The sequence below is a fragment of the Ictidomys tridecemlineatus genome, chromosome 5 (assembly GCF_052094955.1).
Source record: "Ictidomys tridecemlineatus isolate mIctTri1 chromosome 5, mIctTri1.hap1, whole genome shotgun sequence".
Taxonomy (NCBI): Eukaryota; Metazoa; Chordata; class Mammalia; order Rodentia; family Sciuridae; genus Ictidomys; species Ictidomys tridecemlineatus.
The window spans coordinates 39,057,367-39,070,528 of NC_135481.1; the positions used below are offsets into that span (position 1 = coordinate 39,057,367).

A 13,162-nucleotide genomic window follows, 5' to 3' on the forward strand; every position below is an offset into this window, starting at 1 on the left:
CTTAAAGTTGTAATTCCTTTTATAGATGATGTCAAGAAGATTCTCTGTCAGACAAGAAATTATCTTGTTTTCTGTTTTGCTCTGATAAGGAGGCTTTAAATTCAAAAACGTTGGTCAGTCAGGATTTGCTTGTGTGGGATTGTTGTGGGCACTATAATGTGAATCTTTTTTTTTTTTAATTGGTGCATTATCGTTGTACATAATGGTGGGATTTGTTGTTACATATTCATATATGCACACAATATAACAAAACAATTTGGCCACTATCACTCCCTATCACTTCCTCCTCTCCCTCCCAACCTCCTGTCCACTTGTCTCTTTCCTCTACTGATTTCCTGTTGGTTTTCAGGAGATCCTACCCCTTCCCACCACCCTCTTTTCTTTGTTTCTTTCTGGCTTCAACCTATGTTAGAAAACATGATCCTTGACCTGAATTTTGCTTATTTCACTTAACATATTGGTCTCTAGATCCATCCAAATAACAAGTTTTTTTAAAATTTGTGGCTGAATAAAACTCTTTTGTGTATGTGCGTATATCACATTTTCTTTATCCTTTGTGTATATATACCATCTAAGGTGGTTCCAAAGTTTGGCTATTGTGAGTTGTGCTGTTATAAACATGGGTATGAATGTATCAATATAGTATGATAACTTTAATACTTGAGAATAAATACCAAGGAGTGGTATAGCTGGGTCATATGGTATTTCCTTGCTAGTCTTTCAAGGAACTTTCATATTGATTTCAATAGTGACTGTACAAATTTATAATCTCACAAACAGTGTAAAAGTGTTCCCTATTCTTCATATCCTCTGCAGCATTTATTATTATTTGTATTCTTGATGGCTTCCATTCTGAGTAGTATGAGATAAAATTTCAGTGTAGTTTTGATTTGCATTTCCCTGATTGCTGATGATGTTGTCCATTTTTCATATATTTTAATTTAATGTATTTTCATATATTTTATTTATTGGCCATTTGTATTTCTTCTTTTGAAAACTGTATTTTTTCATTTGCCCCTTATTAATAGGGTTATTCGGTTTTTGGTGTTTAATATCTAGAATAAAGAACTCACAAAACTATAATCTTTTGTCAGAAGAATAGCTAGCAAAGATTTTTTTCCCATCTTATAGGTTCTGTCTTTACATTCCTAATTGTTTCCTTTGCTGTGCAGAAGCTTTTTAATTTGATGCCATCTTATTTACTAACTCCTGGCATTATTCCTTGAGTGTTAGGGGTCCTATTAAGAACATTGTTGCCTATAGCTGTATGTTGGAATCTTGACCCTACATATTCTTCTAGGAGTCGCATACTTTGTGGTCTTAATTCCTAGGTCTTTGATCCATTTTGAGTTGATGTTGGTGTAGGGTGAGAGGTAAGGGTCTAGTTTCATTCTTCCACATAAAGATAACAAGTTTTTCCAGCATCATTTGTTTAAAAGGCTGTTCTTTCTCCAGTAGAGGTTTTTAGCACCTTTGTGAAGGATTAGATGACTACAGATAAACAGTTTGCCTCTGTGTCTTCTATTCTATGCCATTGTTCTATTGGTCTATGTTTTATGTCAGTACTATGCAGTTTTTGTTGCTGTAGCTCTGTAGTATAATTGGAAGTCAGATATTGTGATGCCTCCTACATTGCTTTTTTGGCTTAGAATTGCTTTGGCTATTCTGGGTCTTTTATTCTTCCAAATAAATTTTGGGAGTGTTTTTTCTAGTTTATGAAGAATGCCATTGGTATTTTAATGGAGATTGCATTGAATGTGTATATTGCTTTTGTTAGTAAGGCCATTTTAACAATATTAAAATTCTGCCTCTCCATGAACATGGGATTTCTGCTGTCTTCTTCAATTTCTAGTGTGAACCTTAATCACTGAAAGAAAACAGTATATGTTCCTATCTGTGAAAAACATCTGGTTGGTAACTGAAAGCCATTTTGATTTGGGTATTTCTTTTCTTTTCTTTTTTTTTTTCCTTTTGTGGTGCTGGGGTTGAATCCACTGCTTTGTATGTGCTAGACAAGCATGCTACCAACTGAGCTATATCCCCAACCCCTGGGTATTTCATTTTGAGGGTGTTTTGGGTTTTTTTTTTTTTTTTTTTTAACTTGGAAATTTTTTTCTTAATAAAATCTACTGAAATCTGTATGAATAAAATTAGGTTCCATGTTGAATTTGAGGGTGCAGTTTGTTCTTGATTCCTATATAATGGCAGTAAACTCATATACAATTAATATCTTGTGCTTTGGGGATTGCTTTCTCCCCATACTGGATATAATGACTTACAAGTAAGTGTATGGATGAAGTAGAAGGTGGGTAGATGTTTGTGAGAATTATAATGCAGTAGTTTGCATCAGACTTACTATATCCTTTTCTCTTGGTTGATAGGAATATATGGTTTACAGGAAGCATACCTACATGAGGCTTGATGGCTCATCCAAGATCTCAGAGAGGCGGGACATGGTTGCTGATTTTCAGAACAGGTAAGGTTAATAGAAATTACAAAAATTCTTGTTTTGATTTTGAAAGGGTGAGTTAAAAAGAAATACCATTTTATCTTAGATTGTTAAGCAATCACAGTAAAGTACTTGCCATTTAGAGGTTGCTATATTTGCTTATAGTGTTTCATATTTATGTGTCTGAGTAAAAGAGAAAATGAGAATATCCACCTGGTCATTTTTATTTTAAATATGCCTTCTTACCATGCCAGTGCCTATTTATTTGGGTAACAAAAGGATTTCTGAATGTGAATGAAGATCCTCCTCAGTGGATGATGTGTATATAGGAAAAAAGTCCACAGGGCTGTAGGATGTATTCCTGAATGTTAACCATAGCCAGCCAGCTTTACTCTGTGGACTTAGGGTTGATTTTCCCCTTTTCCCAGCGCCCCCTCCCCCATTGGACCCAAGGGCACTTATCCACTGAGCCACATTTCCAGCCCTCTTTTATCTTTTATTTTGAGAGATGGTCTTGTTAAGTTGCTAAGGATAATTTTGAACTTGTGATCCTCCTGCCTCAGCCTTGATTTTTTTATACTGGGGATTTAACTCAGGTGAGGGCTTTTACCCCTGGGTTACATTGCCAGCCCCTTTTTTTTTTTTTTTTTTTTTTTTTTTTGAGACAGGGTCTTGATAAGTTGCTAAAGCTGGCCTCAAACTTGAAATTCTCATTCCTTAGCCTCCCTAGTCACTGGAATTACAGATGTGCACCTCTGTGCCCAACTTGTATTGAGTTTTAGTTTATTTTTGCATTTTATTTTGTATGAGTTTAAGGGAAAATATCTTTCCTTTTCATGCTTTCTTCAAGCATTGCAGTAGTTTACAATCAGCCAGGGGCTCTTAGTCACAGAACCTCTCCCACCTGCTAATGAGCCTATGAAATTTCAAATACCACCTGCTGAATGCTGATGGTTTACAGAGCCATAATTATCCTAAGTGCTGGTTCATAAGTAAGAGTCTGGTTACTGCTTTCTCCTTAGAGAAAGCCAAACTTCACTGATGACAGATCTGCTGAGCTTCACCCTTAATTTTCTTCTTTAAACCTGGAGAATTGAAAAATAAAGTAGATCTTAATGTCTAAATCAGAATAGTTTTAACTTTCTGACCTTTAATTGTATGGCCAGTTAACTTATAATTATTAATTGTTGGGAAGAAAATTAAGCACATATCCATTTATATATATGTTACAATTTTTAATTTTATTTGTGTTTTAGAACATGGTTTAACTCAAATATAAAACAGCTTAAGATAGAAGACATCCATAGCTCAACAAAAATGCCTCTTCTGATTCGAATTTTTGCCATTGCCATTTTTGCTGTCCTTTACAATGGAGGTGAAGAGTCATAGCCTGATGTTTTGGTTTACAATATATACCCAGTTAGGCTGATAACAAGAATTCCAGATGGCTGTTCAGCCAACAGTGGAAGGGAAGATCCACTTTGAAACTATTTCAGTTTGTTACCTTGGAGTAGCTATGGAGATAGACTGACATAATTTCTTACTTAGCAGAAGTAATCAGATTCCAGAATTGATTTGAAACTTATAAGTATAGCAGTGCCTGTTAGCCCACCACCTTGTTGTGGCAACTGTCTCAAAATAAAAAATTGAAAAAACTGGAATGTAGCTCAATGTTAAAGTGCCTCAGTACCATAAATAAATAAGTTTATTATAGAGTATGCAGTTCCCTAGGAAGTCTTTCTTTTCTCATCACATAGACACATTATTGGTATGTTGTATGAAGTTTATACATTGTTATAAGAAAAGCCATTAAGTAATAGTTATTTAACCAGTTCTCTGTTTTCTCCGTTTACTTCCCACTAGTATAGTGTTCATTTAAGGATCTCATTTTTCACATATCTTTTAAAGTTCTTTGCAATCATTATTATATATATTTTGGTACTATGGGTTTGAACCTGGGGTACTTTACCACTAGCCTACATTCCCAGACCCTTTTTACTTTAACTTTATCTTCTTACTTTTAAGACCATATCTTTGCATATAAAACTTTGTCACTATTTCAAATTATCTTCTTTTCATAGATTCAAACAAGGAAATCACTAGGTGAAGGGATAAGCCTTTAAGATTCTATGCAGATAGTTGCTTTGCAGAAAAGTTATTGATTTAGACTCTAATCAGAGCTAGATTGGGCTTCCAAGTTGTAGAGCTGTTCTTGTAACCAATTCATTTCCAGAAAACTGAGCTTTAACCTTTTATTTTTTTTAATTTTTTAAGTTGTAGATGATACAATATCTTTATTTTATATATTTATTTTTATGTGGTACTGAGGATTGAACCCAGTTCCTCACACGTGCTAGATAAGCGCTTTACCACTGAGCTACAACCCCAGCCCTGCTACAACCTTTTAATGGAAAAAACAAAAAAGAGTAGATATATCTAATTTATTACATCTACAGTCTCTTGATTAATTTGTGAAACACTTATTTGGGCAGTCCTGGAAATGCATAGTAGTTTTAGAAAACTTAGCTCTTAAAAAAAAAAAAAAGTATTTTTACCACTAAATTGTACTATCTATGCTTAGTAAAAATATTTGCACATCATTAACTGGGAAACTTTACTTGAGCCTCCAGGCTCTATAACTGAAAATTACTAAGATAATAATGAGTTATTTATGAGTTATTTAATTATCAAAGCAGATAATTTATTATTCAACATCTGGGTACCATCATTTCACCCTGTATCTAGGATTAGGAGGAAAAAAGAGACTATTTTTGCCTTCTGGTCTATTTGTGCATTATTAGCTAGATTCTTAGAGTTGAGGCTATGGCTCAGAAATAATCTGCTTTTCATGTATGTTCTCTGAATATGCCTCTGCTGACCAGAAGGTTATTAAACTGACCCCTTCAAATCAGGAAGGAGTTCTCAGCTTATACATTTTATTTATTTATTTATTAGTTGTAGTTGGTCACAATGGCTTTATTTTATTTATTTTTATGTGGTGCTGAGGATCGAACCCAGGGCCTCTCGCGTACTAGGCGAGTGCTCTACCGATGAGCCACAACCCCAGCCCCTCTCGGCTTATGCAATGGTAGCCCAATATACAGAAAAGGGCAGGTGTTTTTGAAAACAAAAAGCCATGTCTTGCCAAATATTTTTATTATTATTAATGAAAAGACATCAAAAGAAAAAAATGTAGTTTCAACTGGAAAGCCCTGTGGCTCAAAGGTCAGCCAGAGTAAACAAGAACTCCTATAAAAAGCCATTTACATTCCCTTCATACAAGATTTATTTATGAGGGATCCTTCCAGGAAAAAGTCTGACTGAGACTAAAGACTGTTTGGCCAGGATGTCCTGACTGGGCAACATTCAGAACATGTGATCAGAGCATGATCCTAGAAGCCATTCACAAGGTCTTTGCACTCTGGTGCCTTGGCCCTTACTTCACTTACTCACCCCATGAACTTTTTTCAAATGGATCCCTTACTTATTCCCCCTACCATGATTTTCTGACCATTCAAGATGACCCTTTCGAAAATATGAGAAAAAGTGGCTGTAGCATGGGTTTCTCTTTTTTGGTAAGAGTGTTATAAAGCTCCAATATCTTCTTTCATTCTGGTTCTTTTTTAGTCAGTCAACAAGCCTTTACTGTAGTCTTTGGTAACTAGCACTGCCTGGACACTTTGGTTGAGAGTCTTCCTTAAAGATGTGAGAGTGAGACCTAAGCTTGTTGTTTGGTTTCATAGACCACCCAGAAACCTAAGGCCTCTTTCAACAGAAACCCTGAGAGAGATTCCTTTTCAGCCTCTAGAGGGCACCCAGACCACCCCCATTGCCTTCCAGAATTTTGTTTTCTTCTATTTAATCATAATTCTCAAAACATTAACTCACATTATAAATACTGGATTTATTAAGAATAATAGAACTTCTCAGCAGCTTAATCTATATATTTTTGTTATAAATAATCCAGAATGGAAGCTGATATCTTTGATTATACCAACCCAAGACTTATTTAATTCTTATTTTCCACAACAGTATAATAAAATAACATTGAATGCAGCCAGTCTTTGTAGCATACATGTACATCATCAAAGGGCATCTTCTCAATACATAATTGTATCTAAAAGAAGCCTTTTCTACCATTATATTTCTAATTTTTTTAGAATTCTTTTTATCTACATTGCGTTGACCAGTATTTTTATGTTTATAGCCCTATTTGTAAGTGGCTACTACATCTCCAACTGATTTCCCTTAGACTAAGGGAAATGGCCTTTCTTTCTGCTTCCACACTTTTCTTTTGTTATACTTGCTAGCTGTCTTCTGTCTACCTCCTTGTTCCATTCCAGTGTTTCCCTCATCCCACTCTGACCCATGTTCTTATGCTGGGCTTCTTCAAAAATTACCGAAAAAAAGTCCTGGCCATTGGAAGACTGTCACCTCTCGCACAAGTATTAGAGAAGCCTCTCACCCCCTGCCTCTGTACTTACCAAAGCAGAAAAAGATATATGAAATAATCTCGGTGCCAGAGTGAGAGAGACACTAATAGGGCCCTAAAAAGTTTTTTTCTCTGTATAATTCAATCATAAAAGAGAATGTAAATTCAGTAAAATTTTTTTGAAAACTTTATTGTGAAATTCAAGGTTATGGGTTAGGGTTTTAGCTTAGTTGGGTAGAGTATATGCTTAACTTTTGTGGAATCCAGGGTTCAATTCCCAACTCTATAGAAGCAACAGTGATTAAAAAAAGAAAAAGAAAAAAAAGAAACAAACCCTAAAAAAACGTTCTTCAAAAGATTTCAAGGATAAAGCAGGCCAGGTATGGTAGCACATACCTATAATCCCAGCAACTCCAGAGGCTGAAGCAGAAGGATCGTAAGTTCAAGGCTAGCTTAGAAAACTCAGGGAAACCCTGTCTCAAACTAAAAAGAGCTGGGAATGAAACTCGGTGCTAAAATGCCTCTGGCTTCAATCCCCAGCACTCCTGTGTACTGCTCCCACACACACACCCAACAGTAGAACTTTCCTAGGAATACCAAACTCTGCAGACATTTTATAATCCATGCCTCCCCCTAGGAAAGTTGTATTTAATTTCTATCATGACCAACTTAATGATTAATCAGGATGCTTATTTCAAAATAGTTCATTCCTTCACTGATATTCATATTTGATGTTGATGTCATCAGTTAGTCACTTCAGTTATATTCATGACATCCTGATTTCTTCAGTCAAGTGACTTCACTAAGGAAGAATAGGCTGAAGGGATGAGAACATCCTGATGTCAGTATGTTTTTATTTTTTTCTAAAACCTCATAATAATATTTGTCTTACATTGTGATTTAGTACCTATATACCACGTCTAAAACTTTACAGAATGGTACCTTGTGGCTGTGATGCACTAGAAAAATTTTTAATCTAGTCTTTATTTTTTTAAATGCATCTAGATCCACCAAACTTAATTCATGACCAAGAATAAATGTGACCTGCAGTTTAACCCTGATCTGAACGAATATCTAGTTGTATTCCTCACTACAGATAGGAAGAACGGGGATTGGCAACTTGATTTAGTGGATTTTCAGGTTTACTTAGTGGTATGATGCAGTTCCTTCCCCTCAGAAGTGTTCTGAATATAATCTAGGATAAGAACATGAAAGTGTATGATGATCTTAAGATATAGTACTGGGCTATAGCTGAGCCCCTCCTTATTTAAGATAAATCTTACAGTCAGAATCCTGTTCTTTGTGATCTGGCATGAGCTTTGTTCCTAGAAAATACTGTATTCAGTAATTATTTGTTGCCTGAATGAGTGATGGTGTAACCTATTGGTTTGTTTGTAATTCTGTTTCTTTAAAAGGACTTGGGGTATAAATCAAAGAAAATATTAACTGTGTGTGTGTGTGTGTGCGTGCGCGTGCGTGTGCGTGTGTGTGCGCGTGTGCACATGCACACAAGAGCTGTGTTGGCATACATCCAAAAGCCCTTTAATTATAGCTTATCATCAAGAATTAATCCCAAATTCAATTTTATATATAGATGACATAGCCTAGGTCTTAGTCCCTGACTTCAGTTCATTTTTCTGGGACTTATATTCTTTATCTTAAAATGAGTTCTTTGCTATAATGATCATAAGTTTCCAAAGTATTGGAATTCATGATTCCTAAGGAAAACATCAGGGAATACTGATTTATTTGCTCTTAGTTCATAAAGAGAAAGAGGTCTCTACTTCATGGTAGCATTATTTTTCTAGTATATTTGCTACATGTTTTTACTTGTGTGCTGAGCAATTAGATATTGATGGGCAGCAAGTTTCTGTGCAAATTAGAAGGTGATTCCCATCATTTTATTTTAGAAATAGTGCACCTTTCTGTGGTGTTTTAAGGGAATATCAGCAGGCCTTTATAACCACCAAAACTCTTTCCAGCACTAGATTCCATGTTCTGTATTCAGAGACCTCTCTTTTCTTCCCACATTCTATTTTTTTCTTTTCAGTTTTTCCTCTTAACATGTTCCTCCCTTTTCTGCAGGAATGACATCTTTGTGTTCCTGTTAAGCACAAGAGCTGGAGGACTGGGTATTAATCTCACTGCTGCAGATACAGTAAGTTATAATGAGAACATAATACACTGCTTAACTTTCTTAACACATTTACTCAACAAGTATTTGATGAATGTCTACTCTGTGTCTGATACTGTTCTAAATAAATAGACTAGAGAAAAAAAATATTAAGTAATCCCACTAGATTTGTTTTAGGAACTGTAACTGAGTAGATAAAAAGACGATAATTTCATTATTTTATGCATTATTCCACTACTGGAAAAACTCATGTTTTTTAACATCCTGAACTTCAAAAGTTTGTTAGAGAGTAATGAGGTTACTAATCTAAGAAATAAAATAGCAGGAAAGGGTGTGGCTTAGTGGTAGAGAGCTTGCCTAGCATACATAAGGCCCTTGGTTCAATTGCCAGCACCACCAATAATAGTAAAATTAAAATATAGGCATGGCGGCACAAACCTGTAATCCCAACAGCATGGAGGCTGAGGCAGGTGGATCACAAATTCAAGGCTAGCTTCAGCGTTTTAACAGGACCTTTTCTCAAAATAAAAATTTAAAAGGCTGGGGGCTGGGGTTGTGGCTTAGCGGTAGAACGCTTGCTTCACACATATGAGGTACTGGGTTCGATCCTCAGCACTACATAAAAAATAAATTAATTAAGTAAATAAAGATTTAAAAAAAATTTAAAAGGCTGGGTAAGTAGCTTAGTGGTAGAGTACTTGCCTTGCTTGCTCAAGGCCCTGGGTTCAATCCCCAGTACAACAACAACAAAATTCCCCACATGTGTGAAGAGGATGCAAAGGATGCAAATCCAAAAAATCAAGTACAGATGGAGATTCTTGAAGAGACAGAACCAAAACTGGAACTAGATCCTGCATCTTTCAGTCTCCATTTCTAGACTGGGTTCACTCTCTTTATTGTCTACTATATGTTTAACTTCCTGTCTTCATAGGATCCAGCTCTACCTTTCTTGCCCTCTAAATCTCCACCAGTTACCAGTTAGCCAGGTGGGATAGAGCTTCAATGCCTGAGGATTGCTGCAGGCATAGTTGCACATCATCAATCACTCATCTCTGGGTAGGTTGTCAGTGGTAGTAGATCCTGTTCTTGTGGGTTCTCTGATGTGGTAGTTCACTCAATGCCATATCAGATACTAGAAATTTGTCCTTATTTTTCTTGGTTTTCTGCTCTGTTTTTCAAGCATTTTATATAGGTTCTGTGTGAGTACGGATTCACTGCTTTCTCCTTGCTGATCTTTTGAGCTCCAGTCTCAGTCCCCAGCTCCATACCTGTTAACCCAGATCCATTCTTTGCTGTGCTGATTATTAAGTTTGTTTATATTCTTCTCCCCCTCTTCTGTTTTGTTTTGTTTTATTCCTCTCTTCCCCCCCCCCTCCACCTTTCCTGTACAGGGAATTGAACCGAGATGCTTTCCCACTGAGCTATATCTACCTCTCTAGCCTTTTTTTTTTTAAACATTTATTTTTTATTTGTAGTTGGACACAATACCTTTATTTTGTTTATTTATTTTTATGTGGTGCTGAGGATCAAACCCAGGACCTCGAACATGTTAGGCAATTGCTCTACTGCTGAGCTACAACCCCAGCCTGTAGCCTTTTTTATTTCATATTTGGAGACAGGTATTGTTAAATTGCCAAGACTGCCTTGAACTTGAAATTCTGTCTCAGCCTCCCAGGCTGGGATTACAGATGTGCATCACCATACTGAGCCATATCCTTCTTTATTAACCATGCCATTCCTTCACCCAAAACTCTTAGGGATTCTCCATCATCTATAAAATAGAGTGTAAGCTCCTTTACATTACATATAAGGCCCTTAATTTGTGTTCTTTATCTGCTTTTTCAGCCTAATTTCCAGACTACTTTCCCTTCTAAAGTTTATGTTCCAGAAATAAATGATTAACTTTTGTTTTTTTGTTTTTAATACACCATGCCATTTTACACTGTTGGGTTAACTGTTCCCTCAACATAGATTGTCCTGGTAAACTTATTTGCTTATCAAAACCCCATTCAGGTGTCACATTCCTTTCCAATTCCCTCCCCTACTCAAGTTAATCACATTATATTGTAATTAATTATTTTACATAATGAATTTAGATCTCATCAGTAGAAGGAAGTCTTATTTCTAGTGCATAAAATCATTCGTTCAACAGATGTTTAATGAGCATCATTCAAGGGCCTAGCATTGTTTTAGGCAGTAGGATTCAGCATGCAACACAATGAAGTTACATTCCTGTCCTCATAATTATTAAAAATTATATTTCTAGTAAAGGTAGGGGATAAGATGAACAAAATTTAAAGAACTATTTAATATGAATGTTACAAAGAGACATATAGCAAATAAGGAGTGGTAGAGTGATCAGGGTTGCTGTTTTATGTGGGTGGTAAAGCCTCTCTGATAGTGTGATATTTGAGCCAAGATCTGAAGAAAGCAAGGACATGAGCCAAGTGTCTATCTGACAAGAGCATTCCAAGCAAAGCCCTGGGGTGAGAACATGCTTGGCATAATCAAGCAACAGCCAGAAGCCCAGAGTAGGTAGGCAGAATCAATGAGGGAAGACTGGTAAGAGGTATGTGTCACAGAAGCAGAGCATGCAAGGCTAAGTAAGCCATAGGAAATGGAGAATTTGGAAGAATTTGACAGATGAGTAACATGGTCTAGCTTGGGTTTTGTATGTTTGTTATTGAGATAAATTCTCATTGTGTCTCCAGGCCAGCCTCAAACTCCCAGGCTCAAGCAATTCTCTGACCTCAGCATCCCAAGTGCTAGGACTATAGCCACACACTACCATGTTCACCTTAGCTTGGGTTTCACATGTGTCCCTCTGGCTTCTGTTGGGGGTCAGTACAAAACACTGAGAAAGGTAGAAGCAAGAAAATTGGGAATATCAGACATTAAGTGAAATGTTGCCCAGGCAGTAGGGTTTGGAATTCAGGAGAAAGATTGTGACTAAATATGTATTTTGGAATCAGTCATAGGTAATATTTAAGACTGAGGCTGTGTGGGATCACCTGGGGAGGTCTAACATTTGTATTTCCCTTCCTATCTTGCCTGTCTTAGATTTGGCTATGCTTTTTTTAAGAGAGAGTGAGAGAGGAGAGAGAGAGAATTTTTAATATTTATTTTTTAGTTCTCGGCGGACACAACATCTTTGTTGGTATGTGGTGCTGAGGATCCAACCCGGGCCGCATGCATGCCAGGCGAGCGCGCTACCGCTTGAGCCACATCCCCAGCCCCCAGCTATGCTTTCTTAAGAAATAGTTCCTCTAGTTGTTTTGTTTACTTGAATGGTCAAAATGATAAGCAGGTTTGCAGAGTGGCCTATATTATGCTTGCAAGGTTCACATAATTTGTCTTGTGGGGGTAAGGACCTCCTGCCACAAAGAACCAAAGTACTAGGCTTCTAACCCATAGCAAAAGGAATAAAAGTTAATTCCTTTTCCATCTGAGGGCTAGAGAGAGACTCTGAATACTCTGAATTCCAAAATAATTTGATCTGTGGGAGGCTTGTGATTCTCTTGTAAATTAGAAGCTCCTGGAATATTCCTTAGAGATATGGGACAACAAGATTGAAATTAATTTTTTTTGTGTGAACTCAAGTTTTGCTGTGTGTGTGTGTGTGTGTGTGTGTGTGTGTGTGTGTGTGTGTTAGAGAACAATAGTTTTAGCTGCTTGTCTGGCATTTTCCTTTGCTTCAAGATTTATTTAGCTTTGAGAGATCCCTAGAACCATTTATGGACAAGGAAGAGGTTAGTCATCCTAAAATGTCAGGAAAAACTTAATGTCTTGTGATTGAGAGCCCATAGGTAAGCATGTATTCTATCTGGCTCACTTGTTTAGTAAATATGTTTTTAGCATGGGGATATCTTTGCATTTAATTCTGTTTAGTGAGGGTTGTTATGATAAATTCCCCTGTTTTTGTTTCTATTAGACCTGTCTCATATGCTTACATATAATGAAAACGAGTAGCAAGATGACAAGACGTATGTCCAATGGGTCAACTTATAGCCCTCCCAAGGGACTAAACTTTCACACATTCCTCTTGGGAGAAAAGCGCCACCCTCCAAATATTGATCCAGCTTTTTCCAATTGTTCTATAGAAATTTTTCTGATTTCTATTTCACTCTCTCATCTTCTGGAACTCCCT

The 13,162-nt window shown here is 36.5% G+C and overlaps 1 protein-coding gene across 3 annotated transcripts in view; it reads left to right on the forward strand.

Annotated features, from left to right (window-relative positions):
- Ino80 (INO80 complex ATPase subunit) overlaps positions 1-13,162 on the forward strand; it is a 131,808-nt gene that overhangs the window by 104,817 nt on the left and 13,829 nt on the right. For all 3 annotated transcript variants that reach the window (XM_078049791.1, XM_078049790.1, XM_078049792.1), the window contains exons 28-29: positions 2,382-2,476; positions 8,967-9,039. In XM_078049791.1, coding sequence (XP_077905917.1) covers positions 2,382-2,476; positions 8,967-9,039 — 168 coding nt within the window. The remainder of the gene's footprint in view (positions 1-2,381; positions 2,477-8,966; positions 9,040-13,162) is intronic.